Source organism: Oncorhynchus tshawytscha, linkage group LG29 (assembly GCF_018296145.1).
Source record: "Oncorhynchus tshawytscha isolate Ot180627B linkage group LG29, Otsh_v2.0, whole genome shotgun sequence".
Taxonomy (NCBI): Eukaryota; Metazoa; Chordata; class Actinopteri; order Salmoniformes; family Salmonidae; genus Oncorhynchus; species Oncorhynchus tshawytscha.
Window position 1 is genome coordinate 15,287,131 of NC_056457.1, and position 25,418 is coordinate 15,312,548.

The 25,418-nt window shown below is 43.7% G+C and overlaps 1 protein-coding gene across 3 annotated transcripts in view; it reads right to left on the reverse strand.

Annotated features, from left to right (window-relative positions):
* lg29h8orf34 (linkage group 29 C8orf34 homolog) overlaps positions 1-21,985 on the reverse strand; it is a 168,809-nt gene extending 146,824 nt beyond the window's left edge. For all 3 annotated transcript variants that reach the window (XR_006080322.1, XR_006080323.1, XM_042308945.1), the window contains exon 1: positions 21,593-21,985. Coding sequence is in view for 1 of the 3 variants with exons in the window: in XM_042308945.1 (XP_042164879.1) it covers positions 21,593-21,661 (69 nt within the window). In the remaining 2 variants the exon portion in view is untranslated. The remainder of the gene's footprint in view (positions 1-21,592) is intronic.
* Positions 21,986-25,418: the final 3,433 nt, after the last annotated feature.

Here is a 25,418-nt window from a genome sequence, read left to right on the forward strand (position 1 = left end):
CCCCACTCCCCTCTCCCCCACTCCCTCTCTCCCCCACTCCCTCCCTCTCTCCCCCACTCCCTCCCTCTCTCTCCCCACTCTCTCTCCCCCACTCCCTCCCTCTCTCCTCCTCCCTCTCTCCCTCCCCCACTCCCTCCCTCTCTCTCCCCCACTCCCTCCCTCTTTCTCCCTCCCTCTCTCTCTCCCTCTCTCCTCTACTCCCTCCCTCTCTCTCCCCCACTCCCTCCCTCTCTCTCCCCCACTCTCTCTCCCCCCCACTCCCTCCCTCTCTCCTCTACTCCCCTCTCTCTCCCCCACTCCCTCCCTCTCTCCTCCTCCCTCCCTCTCTCTCTCCTCTACTCCCTCTCTCTCTCTCCCCACTCCCTCCCTCTCTCCTCTACTCCCTCCCTCTCTCTCCCCCCTCCCTCCCCTCTCTCCCCCACTCCCTCCCTCTCTCCTCTACTCCCTCTCTCCTCTCCCCCACTCCCTCCCTCTCTCTCCCCCACTCCCTCCCTCTTTCTCCCCCACTCTCTCTCCCTCTCTCCTCTACTCCCTCCCTCTCTCTCCCCCACTCCCTCCCCTCTCTCCCCACTCTCTCTCCCCCACTCCCTCCCTCTCTCCTCTACTCCCTCTCTCTCTCCCCCACTCCCTCCCTCTCTCCTCTACTCCCTCTCTCTCTCTCCCCCACTCCCTCTCTCTCCTCCCAGGACGGTGGATGGTAGGCCTAAGGCTGTGTGTTCAGCTCTCTACAGTAATTACACTAATAGTGTCTGGCTGCAGGGGACCTGTGTTAACCCCGTCTTATACGAGTATTTAAAACTAGCATCCTTAGTTACTACATCCATCTTTGGACTTATAAATTAATGATATATGCCCATTGATTCTTACAGAATATAGTTTAGAAAGGCCTAATGAGCTTAGTTCAACTGCCGTACACCATCAGAACCAAAATTATAAGCTTGTTTAACTCCAATGTTTGTAAACAATGCAAATATAGATGACGGATGGGACTAAGAACAAACAAACAATAACTAATGTAAAATATACTGTGTCTGTAAAATGTATATAGTATGGAAGTAAAAGCCTAAGTGTTGTTGTCCATTAGTTTACTCTAGTTAAGGGAGGTGTGGTAAGTTTAGGAGAAAATAATATATATATTTACAAAAAAATATATGGAGCATTGGAAATGATGCAGACAATTACATTGATGGAATCCACAATCTATCTGCAATATTAAAACTGATCCCCCCCCTAAAAAAAAGTGTAAATATAAACAAACACTGTATAGCCTTAAAACATGGGGCTCTATTCAATCTGTGTCGCTGAAGTATTACAGATTGTGTGATAGAAATGTAAAAGGTTACTTCCCATTATGCAGCGTTTACCCGTGAATGCAGTCTACACAAACGTGGGAACGTTGCCCTTAAATTTCCATCACGCTGAAATGCTGAACGTCCGCAACACGGATGGAATAGAGCCCATGGTTAAAACTATATATTTGATGACACGGATGGAATAGAGCCCATGGTTAAAACTATATATTTGATGGCACGGATGGAATAGAGCCCATGGTTAAAACTATATATTTGATGGCACGGATGGAATAGAGCCCATGGTTAAAACTATATATTTGATGGCACGGATGGAATAGAGCCCATGGTTAAAACTATATATTTGATGGCACGGATGGAATAGAGCCCATGGTTAAAACTATATATTTGATGGCACGGATGGAATAGAGCCCATGGTTAAAACTATATATTTGATGGCACGGATGGAATAGAGCCCATGGTTAAAACTATATATTTGATGGCACGGATGGAATAGAGCCCATGGTTAAAACTATATATTTGATGGCACGGATGGAATAGAGCCCATGGTTAAAACTATATATTTGATGGCACGGATGGAATAGAGCCCATGGTTAAAACTATATATTTGATGGCACGGATGGAATAGAGCCCATGGTTAAAACTATATATTTGATGACACGGATGGAATAGAGCCCATGGTTAAAACTATATATTTGATGGCACGGATGGAATAGAGCCCATGGTTAAAACTATATATTTGATGACACGGATGGAATAGAGCCCATGGTGAAAGCTATATATTTGATGGCAGGGATGGAATAGAGCCCATGGTTAAAACTATATATTTGATGGCACGGATGGAATAGAGCCCATGGTTAAAACTATATATTTGATGACACGGATGGAATAGAGCCCATGGTTAAAACTATATATTTGATGACACGGATGGAATAGAGCCCATGGTTAAAACTATATATTTGATGACACGGATGGAATAGAGCCCATGGTTAAAACTATATATTTGATGACACGGATGGAATAGAGCCCATGGTTAAAACTATATATTTGATGACACGGATGGAATAGAGCCCATGGTTAAAACTATATATTTGATGACACGGATGGAATAGAGCCCATGGTTAAAACTATATATTTGATGACACGGATGGAATAGAGCCCATGGTTAAAACTATATATTTGATGACACGGATGGAATAGAGCCCATGGTTAAAACTATATATTTGATGACACGGATGGAATAGAGCCCATGGTTAAAACGATATATTTGATGGCACGGATGGAATAGAGCCCATGGTTAAAACTATATATTTGATGGCACGGATGGAATAGAGCCCATGGTTAAAACTATATATTTGATGACACGGATGGAATAGAGCCCATGGTTAAAACTATATATTTGATGACACGGATGGAATAGAGCCCATGGTTAAAACTATATATTTGATGACACGGATGGAATAGAGCCCATGGTTAAAACTATATATTTGATAACATGGATGGACAGTCCTTGCATCAATAGCTCTTACCTTCCTCCCTTCCTCCTCAGAGACAAGACCCGTTGATTAAATGGGCTACGGTTTCAATCCTGCTGTCATGTAGTCATTATCAATTACGACCAGGGAAACACAATCCTTCTTCTAAAAATTGATTTTATTGACATCTATGTGTGCATCCGCAGCATTCAATTTGTCACTCCACAGATTCTATTAGAGAGAACTAATAAAGATCACAATTGTCTGCGAGCTACTGAAGTATTGCTTAGTTTGGTCCGACTGAAAATATACCCGTGTTCAGTGGTGGCTGGTGGCACTTTAAATTAGAGAATGGGCTCACAGTAATGGCTGAAATGGAATGAATGGAATCATTCCATTCACTCCAGCCATTACTATGAGCCATCCTCCCCTCTCCAGCCTCCTCTGCTCCTGTTTCAGTCTGTCCAAATGAAGGATAGATATATACCAACATAAAGACTGGGGTCACAGGGTTTTTCTGCATAGGAAACTCCCCCCGTCATGAACTATATTACATTGCTGCACTGTGACCACTAACTATGCATGGTTTCAAATGGCAACCTATTGCCTATGTAGTGCACTACTTTTGATCAGAGCCCATGGGTAGTAGTCCACTATAAAGGGAATAAGGTGCCATTTGGGACGTATCCATTGTCTTTACCAAGGTGACTAACGAGTCAAACTAATTAACTCTACCTCCATATACATGGCATCTCTCTCCCTCTCTATTTGGCCTTGCTATCTTGTAGGACGTAAACAATAGGTCACCTTCCCATGTGACGGTAAATCCATTACTGTCCTGTATAATAAGGAGACTTACAAACCCACACACAACATCACTGTCTTGTATAATCAATGGTCAGTGGTCAGCTAAGTGCTGAAGGAGAGCACCTTCTCATGTTCTATTCATTGATGTTGTGTCTGTCCCAAATGGCAATCTATACTCTATATAGTGCACTACTATTGACCAGGGTCCATAGGGCTCCGGACAAAAGTAGGGAATTGGGTGCCACTCGGGACAAAGCTGTAGACCTTGTATCGAGGTGTAGATTTAAATAGATGGGTGAATGAATAAACAAATTGGTTGGGAGGTTGGGTCTAGGCTAAATGACAAACTACCCCCTTTACTGAAGAGCCTTGGTGGGGTTGGGGGACTGAAGCACGTTTGGATAGACTCACTTCTCAAGGTTATTCTCTACTCTCTACTATGAGATGCAGTATCCCAACCTTCTCTCCCAAGTGGTTATTGTGAATCTATCTCAATATGATTCCAATAACTCTGGGTCAACGTGTTCCTGTTCCTAGATCCCTCAGTGGACCCTGCATCCAACATACTATGTTCCTAGATCCCTCAGTGGACCCTGCATCCAACATACTATGTAGATCCCCAGTAGATCAACCTATGTTCAGTCAGTGGACCCTGCATCCAACATACCATGTTACTTGATCCCTCAGTGGCCCCGGCATCAACATACTATGTTCCTAGATCCCTCAGTGGCCCCTGCATCCAACATGTTACTTGATCCCTCAGTGGCCCCGGCATCAACATACTATGTTCCTAGATCCCTCAGTGGACCCTGCATCCAACATACCATGTTACTTGATCACTCAGTGGCCCCTGCATCAACATACTATGTTCCTAGATCCCTCAGTGGCCCCGGCATCAACATACTATGTTCCTAGATCCCTCAGTGGCCCCGGCATCAACATACTATGTTCCTAGATCCCTCAGTGGCCCCTGCATCCAACATACTATGTTCCTAGATCCCTCAGTGGACCCTGCATCCAACATACTATGTTCCTAGATCCCTCAGTGGCCCCTGCATCAACATACTATGTTCCTAGATCCCTCAGTGGACCCTGCATCCAACATACCATGTTACTTGATCCCTCAGTGGAGCCTGCATCCAACATACCATGTTCCTTGATCCCTCAGTGGCCCCTGCATCCAACATACCATGTTCCTAGATCCCTCAGTGGACCTTGCATCCAACATACCATGTTTCTTGATCCCTCAGTGAACCCTGCATCCAACATACCATGTTCCTTGATCCCTCAGTGGCCCCTGCATCCAACATACCATGTTACTTGATCCCTCAGTGGACCCTGCATCCAACATACCATGTTCCTTGATCCCTCAGTGGACCCTACATCCAACATACTATGTTCCTAGATCCCTCAGTAGACCCTGCATCCAACATACCATGTTACTTGATCCCTCAGTGGCCCCTGCATCCAACATACTATGTTCCTAGATCCCTCAGTGGCCCCTGCATCCAACATACCATGTTCCTAGATACCTCGGTGGACCCTGCATCCAACATACTATGTTCCTAGATCCCTCAGTGGCCACTGCATCCAACATACCACCACATGGGATTAAATTTACAGAGATATCTTCCAAATTATGATAATCTTTTAAAATAAATTGACTGTCCAGGATTATGTTAAAAAATCAAATCACATTTTAAGAAAAAAAAAAGTTTAAAAAAAAAAGTGTTAAGTAAAAAATTGTTTTTTTTAAAAAGGTTCTGGGTGGCCCCAGTGATGTTCTGGGCCGTATGCACTACCCTCTGTAGTGCCTTGCGGTCGGAGGCTGAGCAGTTGCCATACCAGGCAGTGATGCAAGCACTCAGGATGCTCTCGATGGCGCAGCTGTTGAACCTTTTGAGGATCTGAGGACCCATGCCAAATCTTTTATCTCCTGGGGGGAAATAGGCTTTGTCGTGCCCTCATCGCGATTGTCTTGGTGTGTTTGGACCATTCTAGCTTGTTGGTGATGTGGACACCAAGGAATTTGAAGCTCTCAACCTGCTCCACTGCAGCCCCGTCTATGAGAATGGGGGCGTGCTCAGTCCTCCTATTCCAGTAGTCCACAATCATCTCCTTTGTCTTGATCACGTTGAGGGAGAGTTTGTTGTCCTGGCACCACATGGCCAGGTCTCCGACCTCCTCCCTATAGGCTCTCTCATCGTTGTTGGTGATCAGGCCTACCACTGTTGTGTCATCGGCAAACTTGATGATCAAATCATATCAAACTGTATTTGTCATATGCGCCGAATACAACATGTGTAGACTTTACCATGAAATGCTTACATACAAGCCCTTAACTTCTTCGGGCTAGGGGGCAGTATTCGGAAGTTTGGATGAATGAGGTGCCCAAAGTAAACTGCCTGTTACTCAGGCCCAGAAGCTAGGATATGCATATAATTGGTAGTATTGGATAGAAAACACTAAGTTTTCTTAGTTTCCAAAACTGTTAAAATAATGTCTATGAGTATAACAGAACTGATATGGCAGCTGAAAACCCGAGGACAATCCATCCAGATCCATTGTAATCAGCTCACCACTGATTACAATGGCTGGGAATGGGAATATAAAAGGAAGACCTCCCAGATTGCAGTTCCTAGGGCTTCCACTAGATGTCAACAGTCTTTAGAAAGAGTTTCAGGCTTGTTTTTTGAAAAATAAGCTAGAATTTGAAGTTTTTCTAAGTGGCTCCCATTTTGGCTGTAGTGTTTGTTGCGCGTTTCGGTGAGGGCGTGCACTTCGTTATTTATCCCCGGTAATGGTCTCCGGTATTCTCAGTCTCAAACTTGATCATTTATTTACATATTAGGGTACCTGAGGATTGATCAGGAACATTGTTTGATATGTTTGGAAGAAGTTTATTGGTAACTTGTGGGATTCATTTGTATGCATTTTGAACGAGGGAAACCGGTGGATTACTGAGTCAAGCGCGCCAATGAAACTTCTTTATATCACAAAAAAAGTAAGGACTTTATCGAACAAAGGACCATTTGTTTTGTAGTGTGCTTTCGCCGTAAAGCCGTTTTGAAATCTGACAAAGCGGCTGGATTAACAAGAAGGTAAACTTTTAACTGATGTATTACACTTGCATTTTCATGAATGTTTAATATTACGATTTTTGTCATTTGAATTTGGCGCTCTGCAATTTCACCGGATGTTGGCCAGGTGGGACGGTAGCGTCCCAATGATCCGCAAGAAGTTAACCAACAGTGCAGTTCAAGAAGGGTTAAGAAAATATTTACCAAGTAGACTAAAATGAAAAGTAATAATAAAAAGTAACACAATAAGAATAACGAGGCCATATACAGGAGGCACCAGTACCGAGTCAGGTTGCGGGGGGTACAAGTTAGTTGAGGTAATTTGTACATGTAGGTGGGGGTGACTATGTGACTAAGTGACTATGCATAGATAAGGGGGGTCAATGTAAATTGTCCGGTGGCGATTTTATTAATTGTTCAGCAGTCTTATGGCTTGGGGGTTGAAGCTGTTGAAGAGCCTTTTGGTCCCAGACTTGGCGCTCCGGGATCGCTTGCCGTGCGATAGCAGAGAAAACAGTCTATGACTTGGGTGACTGGAGTCTCTGACAATTTTATGGGCTTTCCTCTGACAGTATATAGGCCTTACGTTCAGATGCCTAGCAGTCGCCATACCAGACGGTGATGCAACCGGTCAGGAAGCTCTCGATGGTGCAGCTGTAAAACCCTTTAGGGATCTGGGGACCCATGCCAAATCTTTTCAGTCTCCTGAGGGGGAAAAGTTTTTGCCGTGCCCTCTTCACAACTGTCTTGATATGTTTGGACCATGATAGTTCGTTGGTGATGTGGACACCAAGAAGCTTGAACTCTCAACCCACTCCACTACAGCCCCACCTTTTCCTGTAGTTCACGATCAGCTCCTTTGTCTTGCTCACGTTGAGGGAGAGGTTGTTGTCCTGGTGATGGTGTTGGAGTCGTGCCTGGCCATGCAGTCACGCAGTTATGAATTAAATCTTCTATGGCCAATGTCTGATTGTGTGTTATTCATCCAAAAAGGTACTGGAACATCTCTCCTACCCCGATCCCAATTTACTGCCAACCTCTTTCCCCGAACACAAACAGTACGGATCAGCAGCAAATGTGTGAAGAGTAGGCAGCATAAACAACCTCTATTGATGAGGAGTACCGCATACCCAATCCCGACTCTTGTCCCACTAACTCACACAGTGAGTATGATTCCATGCCAATGAATTGAATAGTTACATTAAAACGTTGACATACTTTGCAAGAAGAACGATGTCCCTAATAATTCTGTTTACATGGACACATTTGAAATCAGGCTACCCGATGGGACTCTGGTAAATGCAGGAAATCGGCAATCAAAACAAACGTTCTACTACAGGGATCATGTTATTTTTGGGAAGCATATTTGATTCTGAGTTTGTACATATACAGTTTCTATGTGAAAACTACTTCTAAGACGTTCAGTTGTTCCGAACTCACTTCATTGGCGCTAATGAGAGAGGCTCCCTCGGCTGGTGCTGACACATTCGCAGATCAAATACACCGCTGGAATGCTTACTTCGATGCTTACTTCGATGATTACTTCGATTTTGACTGTACGCCGATCAAATCAAATGGCATTGGTCACATACACATGGTTAGCAGATTTGAATGCGAGTGTAGAAAAAATGCTTCTGCTTCTAGCTCCGACAGTTCAGTAATATCTAACAAGTAATCTAACAGTTCCCCCAACAACTACCTAACACACACAAATCTAAAGGGGTGAATGAGAATATGTACATATAAGTACATGGATGAGCGATAGGCAAGGTGCAATACGTGGTATAAAATACAGTATATACATGTGTTATGAGTGTTGTAAGATATGTAAACGTTATTATTAAAGTGCCATTATTTAAAGTGCCATTGTATAAAGTGACTAGTGATACATTTATTAAGATAAGCAGAGTAAGGTGTTTACATGACGATTGCATAATCTGCCTACTGCCATTATCAGATTCATATCAAAGTATTACTGCGCATGTAATATTACTCAGTGACTGATCAGTCTATGCTATGGATCACTAACAGAGTACACTCTTAGAAAAAAGGGTTCCAAAAGGGTACTCCTATGGGGACAGGGTACTCCTATGGGGACAGCCAGAGAACTCTTTCAGATTCTAGATATCCCCTTTTTCTCAGAGTGTAGTGTAGCATAAGCAGCATAAAGTACAACCTGTGGGCTTCACAGCCCAACCCACTTTCTCACACACACTCAGTCTCTCTGCCTCCTATCAGTTACCCAGAAAAGCAGAAGATCAATAGAGGTCAGAGACTGATGCTGTTACTCTGAGTGACCTCTATATAGAACTGTGTTTGTTGAGACCCTGGAGATGCTGAGCACACACACACACACACACACACACAATGTAGTACAACTGAATGTAGATGAGGTTAGAGTGGAGATGAGAGTATCGAATCCCATGAACCCTGTCAGGGATGTGGGTACACTATTTTCTTGGGAACTGCAAACTACTGTAGGATCAAATCCACATGCAATACAGTTAATGCTACATGTTGTTTACTGTGTGTGTGTGTGTGTGTGTGTGTGTGTGGTGTGTGGTTCATACTTATGCTACTCGTGTTCATGGGTTGCTATAATGCTGATATTGTAGAATCTACTGCAATGCATCACAATTCAATACATTAAATCATCTAAAAAGGAAATGAAAAATGGGAAGTCAGTGGAAAGTGTGAACGCTCATCACAAGTTCAACAATGAACAGAACAAGACTTTAGTTCTCGATAGATAATTAAGTATTTATTTCCAAAAGATTAAAGTTTTCTGTCAGCTACACATTTGCATTGTCCGTGTCCTGAGGCTAGTAAAACTTTCCCTGATAAACACAGTCATTCATTAAGCAGGCGCTTCCTCCTGGGGAGAACTGAACAGAACTTGTAGGCTGAGAACTTGTAGGCTGGGTCTCAAATGGCACCCTATTCCCCACGGGCTTTGGTCAAAAGTAGTGCACTATGAAAAGGAATAGCGTGCCATTTGGGACACACACTAAAGCTCACAGCTAAATCCCATCCACTGAAACATGTACAGTTTATCTCATTAAGAAGACTTCACCAGTGAAACAAACTAAGAGGCAAAGCCAACGTTCTCTGGGGAATTGGCTATGTTCAGTGCTTTCTGTTTCCTCTATTGTATCATCTATTTATAACAATCCCTCTATTCAAACATAAAACCCGAGGTGACCTAATTGGATGGATTTGATTGACTGATCATGGTAGGAACTATTATAATTCCAAGTTTCAGACACACAGAACCAAAGCCTAACACCTTTTATCCACCCTCCCATTTCACTACTTACTCTGCCACCTAATTGGCACCCTATTCCCGAACAGTGCACTACTTTTGACCAGGGCCAATAGGGATCTAGTTAAAAGTAGTGCACTATATATGAAACAGGGTGACATTTGGAACTTAACCTTCATATACAGTTGGCCCTTTTCCTTTTCATGCATCAATTATACTGTACAGTGGAAATAGAAATAACAGTGGGTGTCATAAGAGCTCTGAGAGAACATTAAAAAGGACAGAGTTTTTAGTGACTGCTAAATAATTGGGAAGAGTAGGTGTTTGATTGGAAGAGACTAGTAGCTCGTTCTCCCAAAGGACAGGCGGGAATATGCCATGGTGTATAATTAATAGTTGAATTTCCACAATTATTCTGGAGTGGAGCTCCAAGTTTTGGAAGGTATTGTTTAGACAAATACCTTCTCTCTTTTCAATATCTTAGTGTAATATTAAATTATACGGTTGACAGGGTCATTTCAAGTAACAGTTTTATTAGTTGGGAGCAAATACCGATGAGTTGACTCACAAATATTGAAACTGACACACAGGCCTACACAGTTATAGCTCAATGAACGTTGCTCATCTACCTTGCCATTCCTATAGCTCTAGATTTGCCAGATGAGCTCAGTCATTGACATGTCAGAGCTCTGATGATTGTGTCAGAGTGTTATGTCCATAGTATCACACGTACTCCAAACGTTCTTTAATAACCTTGAAAGAGACACTTGGGGATGTGTCCCAAATGGTACCTTGATCCATATATAATGCCCTCCTTTTGACCAGAGCCCTCTATAAGAAATAGGTGGCCATTTGGGACACATATTTGAATCATGACGCAGGTGGATTACATAGAGTACACACAGTATCACTAGTTACAGCCATTGATTTGACAGGGTAGAGGTGGATAAATGACCGTTTATAATATCACTGCACTCCTCCAACATCTACTCTGAGAGAGATTGTTGTTACTGTTGTCCCGTTGACAGCATTGATTGGTTGTTATTTTAATTATGTTAACATTGTAAATCTCCAAAGTAAGCTTTAGCAATATGTACGTTGTAACGTCATGCCAATAAAGCTAATTGAATTTAATTGAAAGAGAGAGAGAGAAAGGGTGAGAGAAAGAGGGAGGAAGGGGGAGAGAGAAAGAGCAAGAAAGAGAGGGGGAAAGATAGCGAGAGGGGGTGAAGAAGAGAGAGAGATAGAGAAAGAAAGAGAGGGGGAAAGATAGCGAGAGGGGGTGAAGAAGAGAGAGAGATAGAGAAAGAAAGAGAGGGGGAAAGATAGCGAGAGGGGGTGAAGAAGAGAGAGAGATAGAGAAAGAAAGAGAGGGGGAAAGATAGCGAGAGGGGGTGAAGAAGAGAGAGAGATAGAGAAAGAAAGAGAGGGGGAAAGATAGCGAGAGGGGGTGAAGAAGAGAGAGAGATAGAGAAAGAAAAGAGGGGGAAAGATAGCGAGAGGGGGTGAAGAAGAGAGAGAGATAGAGAAAGAAAGAGAGGGGGAAAGATAGCGAGAGGGGGTGAAGAAGAGAGAGAGATAGAGAAAGAAAGAGAGGGGGAAAGATAGCGAGAGGGGGTGAAGAAGAGAGAGAGATAGAGAAAGAAAGAGAATGAAAGAAAGTGAGAGAGGGAGAGAAAGAACGAGAGAGGGAGGGAGAAAGAGAATCTTTCAGGTGGAGTCTACTGCCTACTGTACATGCATACTGAACGCAGGATGACCTCATTGTGGGGTTGACGTGGAGACCAAGGAGGAGGGGGGGTGGGTCATATTCCTACAACACACCTTAGAGAGCCACACACACACACAACTCAGAGAGACACGAAACCAACCAGCCCTTATCATGAAATACCCTCCTACAAGCCACAATCAATACCCTGGATTCCCTGGGCACAGTAAAGTCCAATGTTCTGAAAGAGGGAAACACAGAGAGAGGGAACACACAAAGAGAGAGAGAGTGAGAGAAACAGAGAGAGAAACAGAGAGAGGCAGAAACAACACACCTACAAGAGACATAAAACCAAGTCTTTATGTCATGAAATACCCTCCTAGAATTGCAAGTCACAATCAATAAGTTGTGCAATGTCCTGCAAACAGACATGGTTAAAATGGCACTGTTGTCTTGTTAAGGTTGTGCCATTAACATGTTACTGTAGAGAGCCAGGACAGGAGTCTTCCTGAAGAAAACCATTTATAACAATGAAACAACAGTAGTGAAATAGAGATAGGCTTTCTCATCAAAATGCCAGTCAGATACATTCTGTGCTATGCGACACCGCAAAGACCCAAGCCGACACACACACGCAGACACACATGTACTCATGCACTATATTCACAGAATTCTGTAAAGTGTGTTAACATGACATAGACTCTGATATGATCAAGAAGCATATGTCCCAAATGTCACTGGTCATGTCCATGTAAATGTACCCATGAGCACCAACATGTGAAGTTCATAGGAGTATATCAAATTGGGTGTCAAAAAAAGTCTATATTTTGGGAAAATGAAGGCAAACATTTTTAAACATTGTAATTAACATCTACCAGAAATAGTATTTAAAAGGTATTAGAGATACTTCACCACACAATAATGTTGAAGTAAATACCTGTCAACTAATGTCAACACGTATATTTAGTTTTGGAGAAATGATTGGCCTTTCTAGGGAGTTTTTCCTAGCCACCGTGCTTCTACACCTGCATTGCTTGCTGTTTGGGATTTTAGGCTGGGTTTCTGTACAGCACTTTGAGATATCAGCTGATGTACGAAGGGCTATATAAATAAATTTGATTTGAATTTGATTTGCTTTTTTTAAGTTTAAAGAACATTGCTTCCTACCTTTTATTTTTGCCACCAAAAACCCACCTGGCTTTAAGATATTTTCTAATGTCTCTCCCTCACCATGAGGGAGGAAAATGAAAGTTCACAGAAGTGACACGTAAAGGTAGACCTGCCAATTAGTTAGTGTTTTTACTGATATAAAATGTTTTAAGTGATTAAAACTTGTAATTCTGTTACTACTAGGCTACCCTGCCATTACCAGGGTGGCAGGGTAGCCTAGTGGTTAGAGCGTTGGACTAGTAACCGAAAGATTGCAAGTTCAAATCCCTGAGCTGACAAGGTACAAATCTGTTGTTCTGCCCCTGAACAGGCAGTTAACCCACTGTTCCTATGCTGTCATTGAAAATAAGAATTTGTTCATAACTGACTTACCTAGTAAAATAAAGGTCAAATTTAAAAATAAATACTGAAAAATCTGTAATGAAATTACAGCAATTTAATATGCTACAATGGGAAATCATAATAGTCACAAACCGTAGTCTGCTACTGTCCTCCCTTCCACTGGCATACTGTTATGTTCAGCTGATAACTGATTTCTTTCTGTCGTCTGGCGGTCGAAGCGTGCGTGTTTAATAAACAATCTGGAAAACACCTCCCTCTCTCTGCCTCTATTATCTCTGTCCAGTTATGTTACCTCTCCGGGCTCTTACTGACACCTACCCATAAGCCCCCTCTCTTCCCATTTACTGTGACCAGCATCCTCACCCACTGAGCACCGACCGATACCGGACGTCCATGGACGTTGAAAAGTGGTCACATTTTTGTCAGTCAGCCCTGGCCTCTCGATTTCAACATCCACAAGCGTCGTTTTTTGGCCGGTCCAGACCGGCCTTGATTTCAATGTCTACAGATGTGTTTGTTTAGCATTACATTTTTAAAGGGAACAATCGGATTCTCAGCGTAATTCCATTATTGTGGAATGACCACACCCTATTGACGATATAATAGTGCTACTTTGGACCAAAGCTATACAGCAAAGGTAACTGAACTAAATGACTATTGCCCCGTAGCAGTCATTTGTCATCATGAAGTGCTTTGAGAGGCTAGTTAAGGATCTTATCACCTCCACCTTACCTGACACCCTAGACCCACTTCAATTTGCATACCACCCCAATAGATCCACATATGATGCAATCGCAATCAATGTAGATATTCGGGTGGCCATTTGATTAATTGTTCAGCAGTCTTATGGCTTGGGGCTAGAAGCTATTAAGGAGCCTTTTGGACCTAGACTTGGCGCTCTGGTACTGCTTGCTATGCTGTAGCAGAGAGAAAATTCTATGACTTGGGTGACTGGAGTCTTTTACCATTTTTTTGGGCCTTCCTCTGAGACCACCTAGTATATAGGTCCTGGATGGCAGGAAACTTGGTCCCAGTGATGTTCTGGGCCGACTGCACTACCTTCTGTAGCACCTTACAGTCGAATGCCGAGCAGTTGCTGTACCAGGCGGTGATATAACCACTCAGGATGCTCTCGATGGTGCAGCTGTATAATATCCTTTTGAGGATCTGTGGACCCATGCCCTCAGTCTCCTGAGGGGGAAAAGGTGTTGTCGTCCACTCTTCATGATTGTCTTGGTGTGTTTGGACCATGATCGCTGGTGATCGCTGTTGGTGATGTGGACACCAAGGAACTTGAAACTCTGGACCCGCTCCACTACAGCCCCATCAACGTTAATGGAGGCCTGTTCCGCCCTCCTTTTCCTGTAGTCCAGCCTGGCAGATGTGTTGCTGCCTACCTTTACAACCTGGGGTGGCCAGTCCGGAAGTCCTGGATCCAGTTGCAGAGGGAGGTGTTTAGTCCCAGGGTCCTTAGAACGTGATGAGCTTTGTGGGCACTATGGAGATGAACGCTGAGCTGCAGTCAATGAACAGCATTCTCACGTAGGTGTTCCTTTTGTCCAGGTGGGAAAGGGCAGTATGGAGTGTGATTGAGGGGCGATAGTCATTTAGGCAGTTTACCTTCGCTTTCTTGAGCACAGGGACTATGGTGGTCTGCTAGAAAGATGTAAGTATTGTAGACTTGGGAGAGATTGAAAATGTCAGTGAAGACACTTGCCAGTTGGTCTACGCATGCTCTGAGTAAACGTCTTGGTTATCCGTCTGGCCCCGCAGCCTTATGAATGTTGTTTAAAGGTCTTGCTCACATCAACTACGGAGAGCGTGATCACACAGTCGTCCGGAACAGCCGGTGATCTCATGCATGCTTTAGTGTTGCTTGCCTCAAAGCGATCATGAAAGGCATTTAGCTGTTCATTGACTTCAACATCATAGTAACCTCCAAGTACATCATTAAACCCGGGACCCTGCGTCTGAACCCCGCCCTGTGCAACTAAGTTCTGGACTTCCTGACGGGCCGCCCCCAGGTGGAGAAGGTAAAAAACAACACCTTCACTACATTAATCGTCAACACAGGGGCCCCACAAGGGTATGTGCACAGCCCCCTTCGATACTCCCTGTTCACCCATGACTGCGTGGCCACGTACGCCTCCAACTCAATCATCAAGTTTGCACATGACACAACAGTAGTAGGCCTGATTACCAACAATGGCAAGACAGCCTACAGGGAGGAGGTGAGGGCCCTGGTGGAGTGGTGCCAGGAAAATAACCTCTCCCTCAAAGTCAACAAAACAAAGGTGCTGATCGTGCACTTCAGGAGACAACAGAGAGAGCACCTCCCTATTCACATCAACGGGACTACAGTGGAGAAGGTGAAAAGCTTTAAGTTCCTCGGCATACACATCACTGACAGTCTGAAATGGTTCACCCACACAGAGCCTCAGGAGGCTGAAGAAATTCTAATTGGCCCCTAAGACCACCACAAACTTTTACAGATGTACAATTGAGAGCATCCTGTCGGGCTGTATCACCGCCTGGTACGGCAACTGCACCGCCAGCAATCATCAAGGACATCAATCACCCGAGGCACGGCCTGTACACTCCGACATCATCCAGCTTCTATCTCAAGGCCCTCAGAATGTTAAATTGCGATCACTAGCCGGCTACCACCCAGGTACTCAACACTGCACCTTAGAAGCTGCTGCCCTATGTACATAGACATGGAATCACTGGTCACTTTAATAATGTTTACATACGGTTTAATTCATTTCATATGTATATACTGTTTTTTAGTCAATGCCACTCAGACATTGCTAGCCCTAATATTTATGTGTTTCTTAATTCCATTCTTTTACTTTTAGATTTGTGTGTATTGTTGTGAATTGCACTGTTGGAGCTAGGAACACAAGCATTTTGCTACATCCGCAATAACATCTACTAAATATGTGTATGTGACCAATAAAATTAGATTTGAATAGGGTGCCATTTTGGGACGCATCCTCAGTCTTAGATGCATTTTACTGAACACTGGGGGGTCCATATGACAAAAGCTTGTTTGGGAATCAGCTACAAACTCAGCTTTCAAGGGAATCAGCTACAAACACCTTAACCTAAGGTAGCAGGCACAAAATAAACGCCTGAGCGGAGTTGGCACATCCGGTATCCAGGAGAAAAGGAAGCTAAATTGAATTAGCTGTATCCTTGAAAACCAGATAAATCCGGTTGTTGGCAACTCCGTTAAGGGTGCAAACACCTAGACACATACTCATCTCTTTAATCATTTCTGATAGCTACGCTGGGTTTCATGTCTTCCTTCCTTCACTACATATGAACTCTATATTCACTCATCATGTCACAGAGTGAGAGAGAGCAAAGAGGGTAGAGAAACAGAGAGATAGAAAACGAGAGGCAAGAAACAGAGATGAAGAGGTAAAAGGGAGAGATGAACAGAGCGAAAGAAAGAAGAAAGAGAAAAAATGCAAAGAGACCGAGAGAGGGTGTCTCTCATAATGACAGCCAGGCAGGTCTGTTTGTCTGAGTCAGAATTGATGCGAGTGTCAGAATGTACAGTTGAAGTCGGAAGTTTACATACACCTAGGTTGGGGTCATTAAAACTTGTTTTTCAACCACTCCACAAATTTCTTGCTAACAAACAATAGTTTTGGCAAATCGGTTAGGACATCTACTTTGTGCATTACACAAGTCATTTTTCCAACAATTGTTTACAGACAGATTATTCCACTTATAATTCACTGTATCACAATTCCAGTGGGTCAGAAGTTTACATACACTAAGTTGACTGTGCCTTTAAACAACTTGGAAAATTCCAGAAAATGATGACATGGCTTTAGAAGCGGTGTACCTATGGATGTATTTCAAGGCCTACCTTCAAACTCAGTGCCTCTTTGCTTGACATTATGGGAAAATCAAAAGAAATCAGCCAAGACCTCAGGAAAAACAATTGAAACCTCCACAAGTCTGATTCATCCTTGGGAGTAATATCCAAACACCTGAAGGTACCACGTTCATCTGTACAAACAATACTATGCAAGTATAAACACCATGGGACCACGCAGCCGTCATACCACTCAGGAAGGAGACGCGTTCTGTATCCTAGAGATGAACGTACTTTGGTGCAAAAAGTGCAAATTAATACAAGAACAACACAAAGGACCTTGTGAAGATGCTGGAGGAAACAGGTACAAAAGTATCTATATCCACAGTAAAACGAGTCCTATATCGACATAACCTGAAAGGCCGCTCAGCAATGAAGAAGCCACTATTCCAAAACCTCCATAAAAAAAGCCAAACTACGGTTTGCAACAGCATATGGGGACAAAGATTGTACTTTTTTGAGAAATGTCCTCTGGTCTGATGAAACAAAAATAGAACTGTTTGGCCATTCTGAAAATCGTTATGTTTGGAGGAAAAAGTGGGAGGCTTGCAAGCCAAAGAACACCATCCCAACCGTGAAGCCATCCCAACCGGAAAATTATGTGGATATATTGAAGCAACATCTCAAGACAGTCAGGAAGTTAAAGCTTGGTGGCAAATCGGTCTTCCAAATGGACAATGACTCCAAGCATACTTCAAAAGTTGTGGCAAAATGGCTTAAGGACAACAAAGTCAAGGTATTGGAGTGGCCATCACAAAGCCATGACCTCAATCCCATAGAAAATCTGTGAACAGAACTGAAAAAGCGTGTACAAACCTGACTCAGTTACACCAGCTCTGTCAGGAGGAATGGGCCAAAATTCACCCAACTTATTGTGGGAAGCTTGTGGAAGGCTACCCGAAACATTTAACCCAAGTTAAACAATTTAAAGGCAATGCTACCAAATACTAATTGAGTGTATGTAAACTTCTGACCCACTGGGAATGTGATGAAAGAAGTAAAATCAGAAATATATCATTCTCTGTACTATTATTCTGACATTTCACATTCTAAAATAAAGTGGTGATCCTAACTGACCTAAAACAGGGAATTCTTACTAGGATTAAATGTCAGGAATTATGAAAAACTGCATTTGGCTAAGGTGTATGCAAACTTCCGACTTCAACTCTATGTCAGTGTACAGCGCTAGTCACTATGCTAGCAGGGAGCAGTGATGTGAGTGTACAGCTCTATAGTCGCTACGTTAGCAGTCAAAATGTACGTGAGTGTGCACCTATATAGTCGCTACCCTAGCAGGGAGCACTGTTGTGAGTGTACAGCACAATAGTCACTGCGCTAACAGTCAGAATTGTATTTTAGCGCTATGCTAGCAAGGAGCAGTGATGTGTACATTTCATTAGTCACTATGCTAGCAGTCAGAATTGTTGAGTTTACAGCGCTATACTCGCTACGCTAGCAGGGAGCAGTGATGTGAGTGTACAGCGCTATAGTCGCTTCGTTAGCAATCAGAATTGATGTGAGTCTACAGGTCTATAGTCACAACACTAACAGAGAGCAGTGATGTGAGTGTACAGCACTATAGTCGCTTCGTTAGCAATCAGAATTGATGTGAGTCTACAGGTCTATAGTCGCTACACTAACAGAGAGCAGTGATATCAGTGCACAGCACTATAGTCGCTTCGTTAGCAATCAGAATTGATGTGAGTCTACAGGTCTATAGTCGCTACACTAGCAGAGAGCAGCGATGTCAGTGTACAGCGCTATAGTTGCTACGCTAGCAGGGAGCAGTTATGCCAGTGCTATAATATCTAGGCTAGCAGTCAGAATTTATGTCAGTGTACAGAGCTATAGCCGCTACGCTAGCAGGGAGCAGTGATGTGAGGATACAGTGCTACAGACGCTACGTTAGCAATCAGAAATGATGTGAGTGTACAGCTCTATATTCACTACGCTAGCAGGGAGCACTGATGTGAGTTAACAGCTCTATAGTCGCTATGCTAGCAGGGAGCAGTGATGTGAGTTTATAGCTCTATAGTCACGCTAGCAGGAATCAGTGATGTGAGTTTACAGCTCTATAGTCACGCTAGCAGGAAGCAGTGATGTGAGTTTACAGGTCTATAGTCACGCTAGCAGGGAGCAGTGATGTGAGTTTATAGCTCTATAGTCACGCTAGCAGGAAGCAGTGATTTGAGTTTATAGCTCTATAGTCACGCTAGCAGGGAGCAGTGATGTGAGTTTATAGCTCTATAGTCATTACACTAGCAGGGAGCAGTGATGTGAGTTTATAGCTCTATAGTCATTACACTAGCAGGGAGCAGTGATGTGAGTTTATAGCTCTATAGTCACGCTAGCAGGGAGCAGTGATGTGAGTGTATACAGCTATAGTCGCTACGTTAGCAGCTGTCCACTGTGCTGGGCTGGCTGGCCCGGGCCACTCTTTGATACTAGCCAGCACTGATTAACATGCAGTGTGATGTGTGTGTGTGGCTACATTCGCAGCTCAGTGGAAAGGACAACCTGATCAGAAGTTTGTGACACACCTGCAAGAGGACACACACACACACAGTGCATGTACAACCACCACACACAGATTTCCATACTTGCACACACGCTCAAGCATTGCTCTCTGTCTCTCATTCTATCTGTATCTCTTTCTCTCGCTCTCTCTCGCTTAACCTCCCACAAAAACATGTCCCGACGCAACACAACACACACTCAGTTTTGTTACCGCAGATGGTGTATGTGTGTGTGTGGAGGAGCCTCGGGAGAAACAGTCTGTGTTTGTGCGGCGTCGGTGTCTCCCTAGCATCTGAGGGTTAATCTCCCCATCTGACCCTCTAATTAGATATGACTCTACCGTCTACACAACCAGCAGGACTGACTCTTCTAGCTGGGATATCATACCAACACAGTCTAGAGAAACAGCTGATGTGTCCCAAATGGCACCATATCCGCGACATAGGGTTCCATTTGGGAAGCAAACAAGCATGACGGACTCTTCTAGCTGGGATATCATACCAACACAGTCTAGAGAAACAGCCAATGTGTCCCAAATGGCACCATCTCTGCTACATAGGGTTCCATTTGGGAAGCAAACAAGCATGACTGACCCTTTTTATCATACCAACATGATGGGGTGTGGTAAGCACAACTGTCGTTACAGTAACTCAGACTGATACATTTAAAGGAGGAATCTACAAGAATAAAACCAGTTATTATGCTGCTACCGACTGGGCACAGACGTCATTTTGATTTCATTTTGGTTGAGTTGTCAACTAACGTGAAATCAACAAAACATTTCACCATGTCATTGGATTTAGTTAAAAAGTTGGGTGAAAATTCATCACATTGAATTTTTTGGGTTGAAATGGCATTGAAACAATGTTGATTCAACCAGTTTTGCCTAGTGGGTAGTCTATATGTGCTACTGTATCTGTAGCTGTATAGCTGTGGTAGTCAATACTGTCATTAACTCAGACTGATACACAACATTCAAACAGACGTCAATGAAAACCAGAAGACAACAGATTCCCACAGACGTGCAAACCTTCCCACACACTTAAATCAGTACCCCTTCAGGCAGATGCCTTGCAGCAATTATCTCTTTATTCTGCGCATCTGCATGTTCCAACTCAGCCTATATACTGTACGATAGCACCTACATTAACTCCCTACACAAACAGAAAGGTAGCTAGGTAGAGAACAACACTCTCCAGCCAAACAGCCATATAGATGCAGTACACTATTTTAATATGGTCAGACGGTAGAACAGGCAATGATCTCAAGTCAAACATTACTGTAGCAGATGAAATGCAATGATCATTTTGTGATGAAGGATGAGTGAGATGATTTACCTAATAATGTATTCTTCCCTTCTATTAGACTATGTCTCACTTTTAATTGTGCTTTTGTCTATAAAAACAAAGCATTATTGCTTCTCTTCAGTGAACATTTGTGCCGCTTGGAACCTCCAAGCACAGTGTCAGTGTGATACCTCAGTTTATCCTGACCGCTTTTACCTAGAGCTCCACAGAATGATATTGCCCACGTTGTGCTGCCTGTAAACCCGTCGGGACCTTTCAGAAACATCTCTCTCTTTCTAATCATAGGGGGGTGGATGCCTACGACCAGGACATGCATGCTTGGTAGCCAGGGAAAGTAATGCGACAAGACAACCACTACTGGCTACCTTATAATGATATTTTCCAATAGCTACATTTACAGAGAGTGGGTTTCGTACTACAATCTTGCAGGCAGATCGAATCTGTGATGATGATCGTTATCAGACAGAAAGGGGTGCGCTCTCTATATTTCCCAATTCACTGCAGGGAGAAGGTCTTGTAATTTCCATACATGTATAACCTAGTTTTTATATTTAATAGTACGCGCTTTCATGTAGGCTATTTTATCAATCTAAGTTTCTACATTGAAACCAAAGCATAGCCTCATGATGCTGATAAATTGCAGGCTTGCAGCAAAACATGCGGGTCCCATTCAATGCCATGCACAGGTGAAATATGCTAGTTGAAATGAAGAATGCACTAACCTCAAACAGCGGTCCAATTTTATTTTTCTCCAGATACGACTGAATTCTTGACTGCTGTTGAGACGCCATGAAGAAGCTATACGACTTGCATTAAACGTAAATGATTTGAAAATAAACGTTGGGGCAATCCCATACATTCAATTAAAATAGGCAGCCTATACGAGAGTCGAATTCAAACACCTTTAAAAACTACAACTGTAGCCAAGTGCACACAGCGAGAGATAACCGCACCAGATATACAGTAGGGGCGTCAAGAGCGGTGGGTTTGCTTCACCGCACCGCGCATAGTGGAAAGTAGCAAGTGGAAAGTAGCAGGTACTCTCGCGCTGCGCTTCGCTCTACTTGGTTTACTACACAGTAGCACCGGACCATGCTCAGCGCGACGCTTGAGTGGCTCCCTAGCGACCGCTTCATGCTCCAAGCCAATGGCAAAGATAGTTACTTGACAGTGATTAGGGATCTTTCGCTCATTGGCTGAGAGTGGTATCAGTGGATGAGAGGGTCCCTCCTCCAGATTGTTTACCTATCTCGCAGTATTTAAAGGTCCAGACGGAAGACAGATGTGAGAAACAGGACAGTGCGGTTTTTCGGCAGCTGTACTGACTCTAGGCTCAGGGCTAGGGCTAGGGCTAGGGCTAGGGCTAGGGCTACACGGGTGTGCTTGTTCAAAGTTTGACCGGGGCGCACTCCTCCTGTCATGTAACCTACAAATGTTTTGCACATGCTTATGCATAAGTGGGAAACAGATGTCACCAGCCTAATTGCTTGCCAATGCCATGTATCTTTATGTGGGTGGACTGAGATCCTTGGAAGATTGTGGAAAGGCACCAGGCCGGCAGTGTGTTGTTTGTGGTGAGACTTTGTGTTTGAAATAATAGGGTGCCCTTTGGGACAAGCCTCTGCCTGGACTTTTGTTGGGCAGGCAATGAGAAAACTGGGTGATCTGTGGTCTAGGAATAAGAAGTCATCCTGGGAAGTCTGCTGCAGACTGCATTGACAGAGACAGAGAAACAGACAGACAGAGTGTGTTTGTGGGGGAAAGAGAGAGACTGAGAAACAGTGATACCATTACAGAAAAAACACATGAATTTCACATGTGAACACGTGATCTTGTGTGATCTCATGTGAAGTTAATGTGATAACATGTGACAATATGTAAAGCAACATGTGAAAACATAAAATTGCGTGACAACATTTTAGCATGGGAAAACACGATCTCGTGAAATGGGATGCAAAATGTCAATATGTGATATCATGACACTACACCTGACATTTGAGCATGTGAAAACCCAGCTGTCAAATGTCATTTAGAATATTTTATTTTGTAAGGCATAATTTACATTAATTCAATTTACACAGTCATGGTCCCCTGCGGGTTTTGTCTAGTTCCCGTTTGTTCCAGGGGTGTCCCCAAGGACGTACTTAAAATGTTATGTCATGATTCCCTGGAGGCTTTTGTCTAGTTGCGATGAAAATATGGTAAATCAAAAAGTAGTTAATGCATTTTTTTAAAGCAACATTTTGCTCTCAATGGACAATATTGCTGTAATTTGGGAATGAACCACTCTGGAGATTTGAACTCACAACTTCTTGGTTTCTAGCTACTGGAAGTTCCTGCTGTGCACCAGGTCTGTGGACATTATGGGGATTGGCAAGAATACATTTATTTTTACAAAATGTATTTAATTGTTTTACCCTCTTTTCTCCCCAATTTTGTGATATCCAATTGGTAGTTACAGTCTTGTCCCATCGCTGCAACTCCCTAATGGACTTGGGAGAGGTGAAGGTCGAGAGCCATGCCTCCTCCGAAACACAACCCAGCCAAGCCACACTGCTTCTTGAAACACTGCTCGCTTAACCTGGAAGCCAGCCGCACCAATGTGTCAGAGGAAACACCGTACACCTGGCAACTGTGTCAGGGTGCATTGCGGCCCGCCACAGGAGTCACTAGGGCACGATGGGACAAGAACATCCCTGACGGCCAAACCCTCCCCTAACCCGGACGACGCTGGGCCAATTGTGCGCCAACCCATGGGTCGTGGCCGGCTGTGGCCGGATGTGTCAGAGCTTGGACTCAAACACATAATCTCTAGTAGCACCGCTAGCACTGTGAGGCAGTGCCTTAGACCACTGCGCCACTCGGGAGGCTCAAGAATACATTTCTGCACTTCGCCTAAAGTTGCGGTAAAAATAAAGTACATGTACACAACAACTTTAAAGTGTTTGTATTTTTGTACTTTTACCCCTTTTTCGTGGTATCCAATCGGTAGTTACAGTCTTGTCCCATCTCTGCGACTCCAGTGCGGACTCAGGATAGGCAGAGGTCGAGAGCAATGAGTCCTTGGAAACACAACCGTGCCAAGCCGCACTGCTTCTTGACACACTGCTCGCTTAACCCGGAAGCCAACCGCACCAATGTGTACAACTGGCGACAGAAGTCAGCTTGCAGGTGTCCGGCCCGCGACCTGCGCCACTTGGGAGGCCCAACTTAAAGATGTTTTCTATAAAATTACAGTTTGCTGCTGTATTAGAATTTCAATAAGTGTAAATAAATCTTGTATACATTTTTACTGTGATCACACAGCCTTAAATGGGATGTGAACTCATAAACTCTTGGTCGCTAGCAATCTGAAATGTCCTGCTACAGTGCAGCTACAACACCAGCTTCTGTGAGCGTAAAAGAGATGCAAAATGTCAGTAACCTATAACTCATAATTCCACCCTGTAGTGCAGTCTTGTTTAGACCTCAACTCAGGTATTCCCATCTGGCATTGTGTAGACTTTAGTTTTTCAGCCCCTACTGTGCTCTTGTGGAAGTATTCCACAGCTGCTTTCACTTTGTCCACAGTGGGCTGTATCACCTTCAGAGCATCTCTTACAAATCAGGTTGATTGTGTGGGCAAGACATGGATGATGGGTCCATTTTAACATTTTCATGGCTTTGTTTATGTTAGCTGCATTGTCGCTAACACAACAGACCACTTTTCCATCTACTTGCCATTCTCTGGCCACTCTCAACAGTTCCTCTGCCAAGTTCTCTGAGGTGTGTGTGTCGGTGAACTCAAAGCAGTCCAGAGGACAGCTAGACATTGAAAAATCTTCAATGATGTGACATGTAACTGACATGTAAGAAGTGGTTACCCTTGATGTCCAGCAGTCAGTGGTAAGGCAAACTGCAGTAGCTTTTTGAACTCTTTCCCGCACTGAAGCCTGTGTGCTCTTGTACAGTTGTGGAATAAGTGATTTTTGAAAGGGTTTTCCTGCTTGGAATTGTGTACATTGGATTTAGACTTTTGCTATAATTTCTAAAACCTCTGTCCTCCACGATCGAAAATTGCTGGAAATCGGTGGCAATCATTTTAGCCAATGCAATATCAATTTGGCCTTGTTTTGCTATAGACATAGCATAAACTGGTCCATAGAAGACTGCGCTGCTGCGGGTCGCAGAGTAGGCCTACTTGACTGAGTGGATGGCTCCACCACTGTCACTAGCAGGCCCGCTAGTTTCTCGAAGCTCTGCTACAGCTAACTTCACAGTTGGGTGCACAGTTCGCATATGCCGGTGTAGGTTGTGTGTAGAACCACCTTTATATGAGATTTTGTTTTTGCAAATTCTACACTGTGCTCTAACATTGTCTACATTATTAAAATGCATCCAAATGCTACTGTGCTTCCGACTCATTTTCCAGCTGTTGTCTTCACAGCTGTCCTCCTTCTCTCTCCTCGGCTGCTAACTGTGTGACTGTGAGTGAGTTGGCTCGGCCCTCCCTCACGCATCTTTGGTTCATTGGTTGACACAACAGGTGAGGCTGTTAATCTGAGCAGA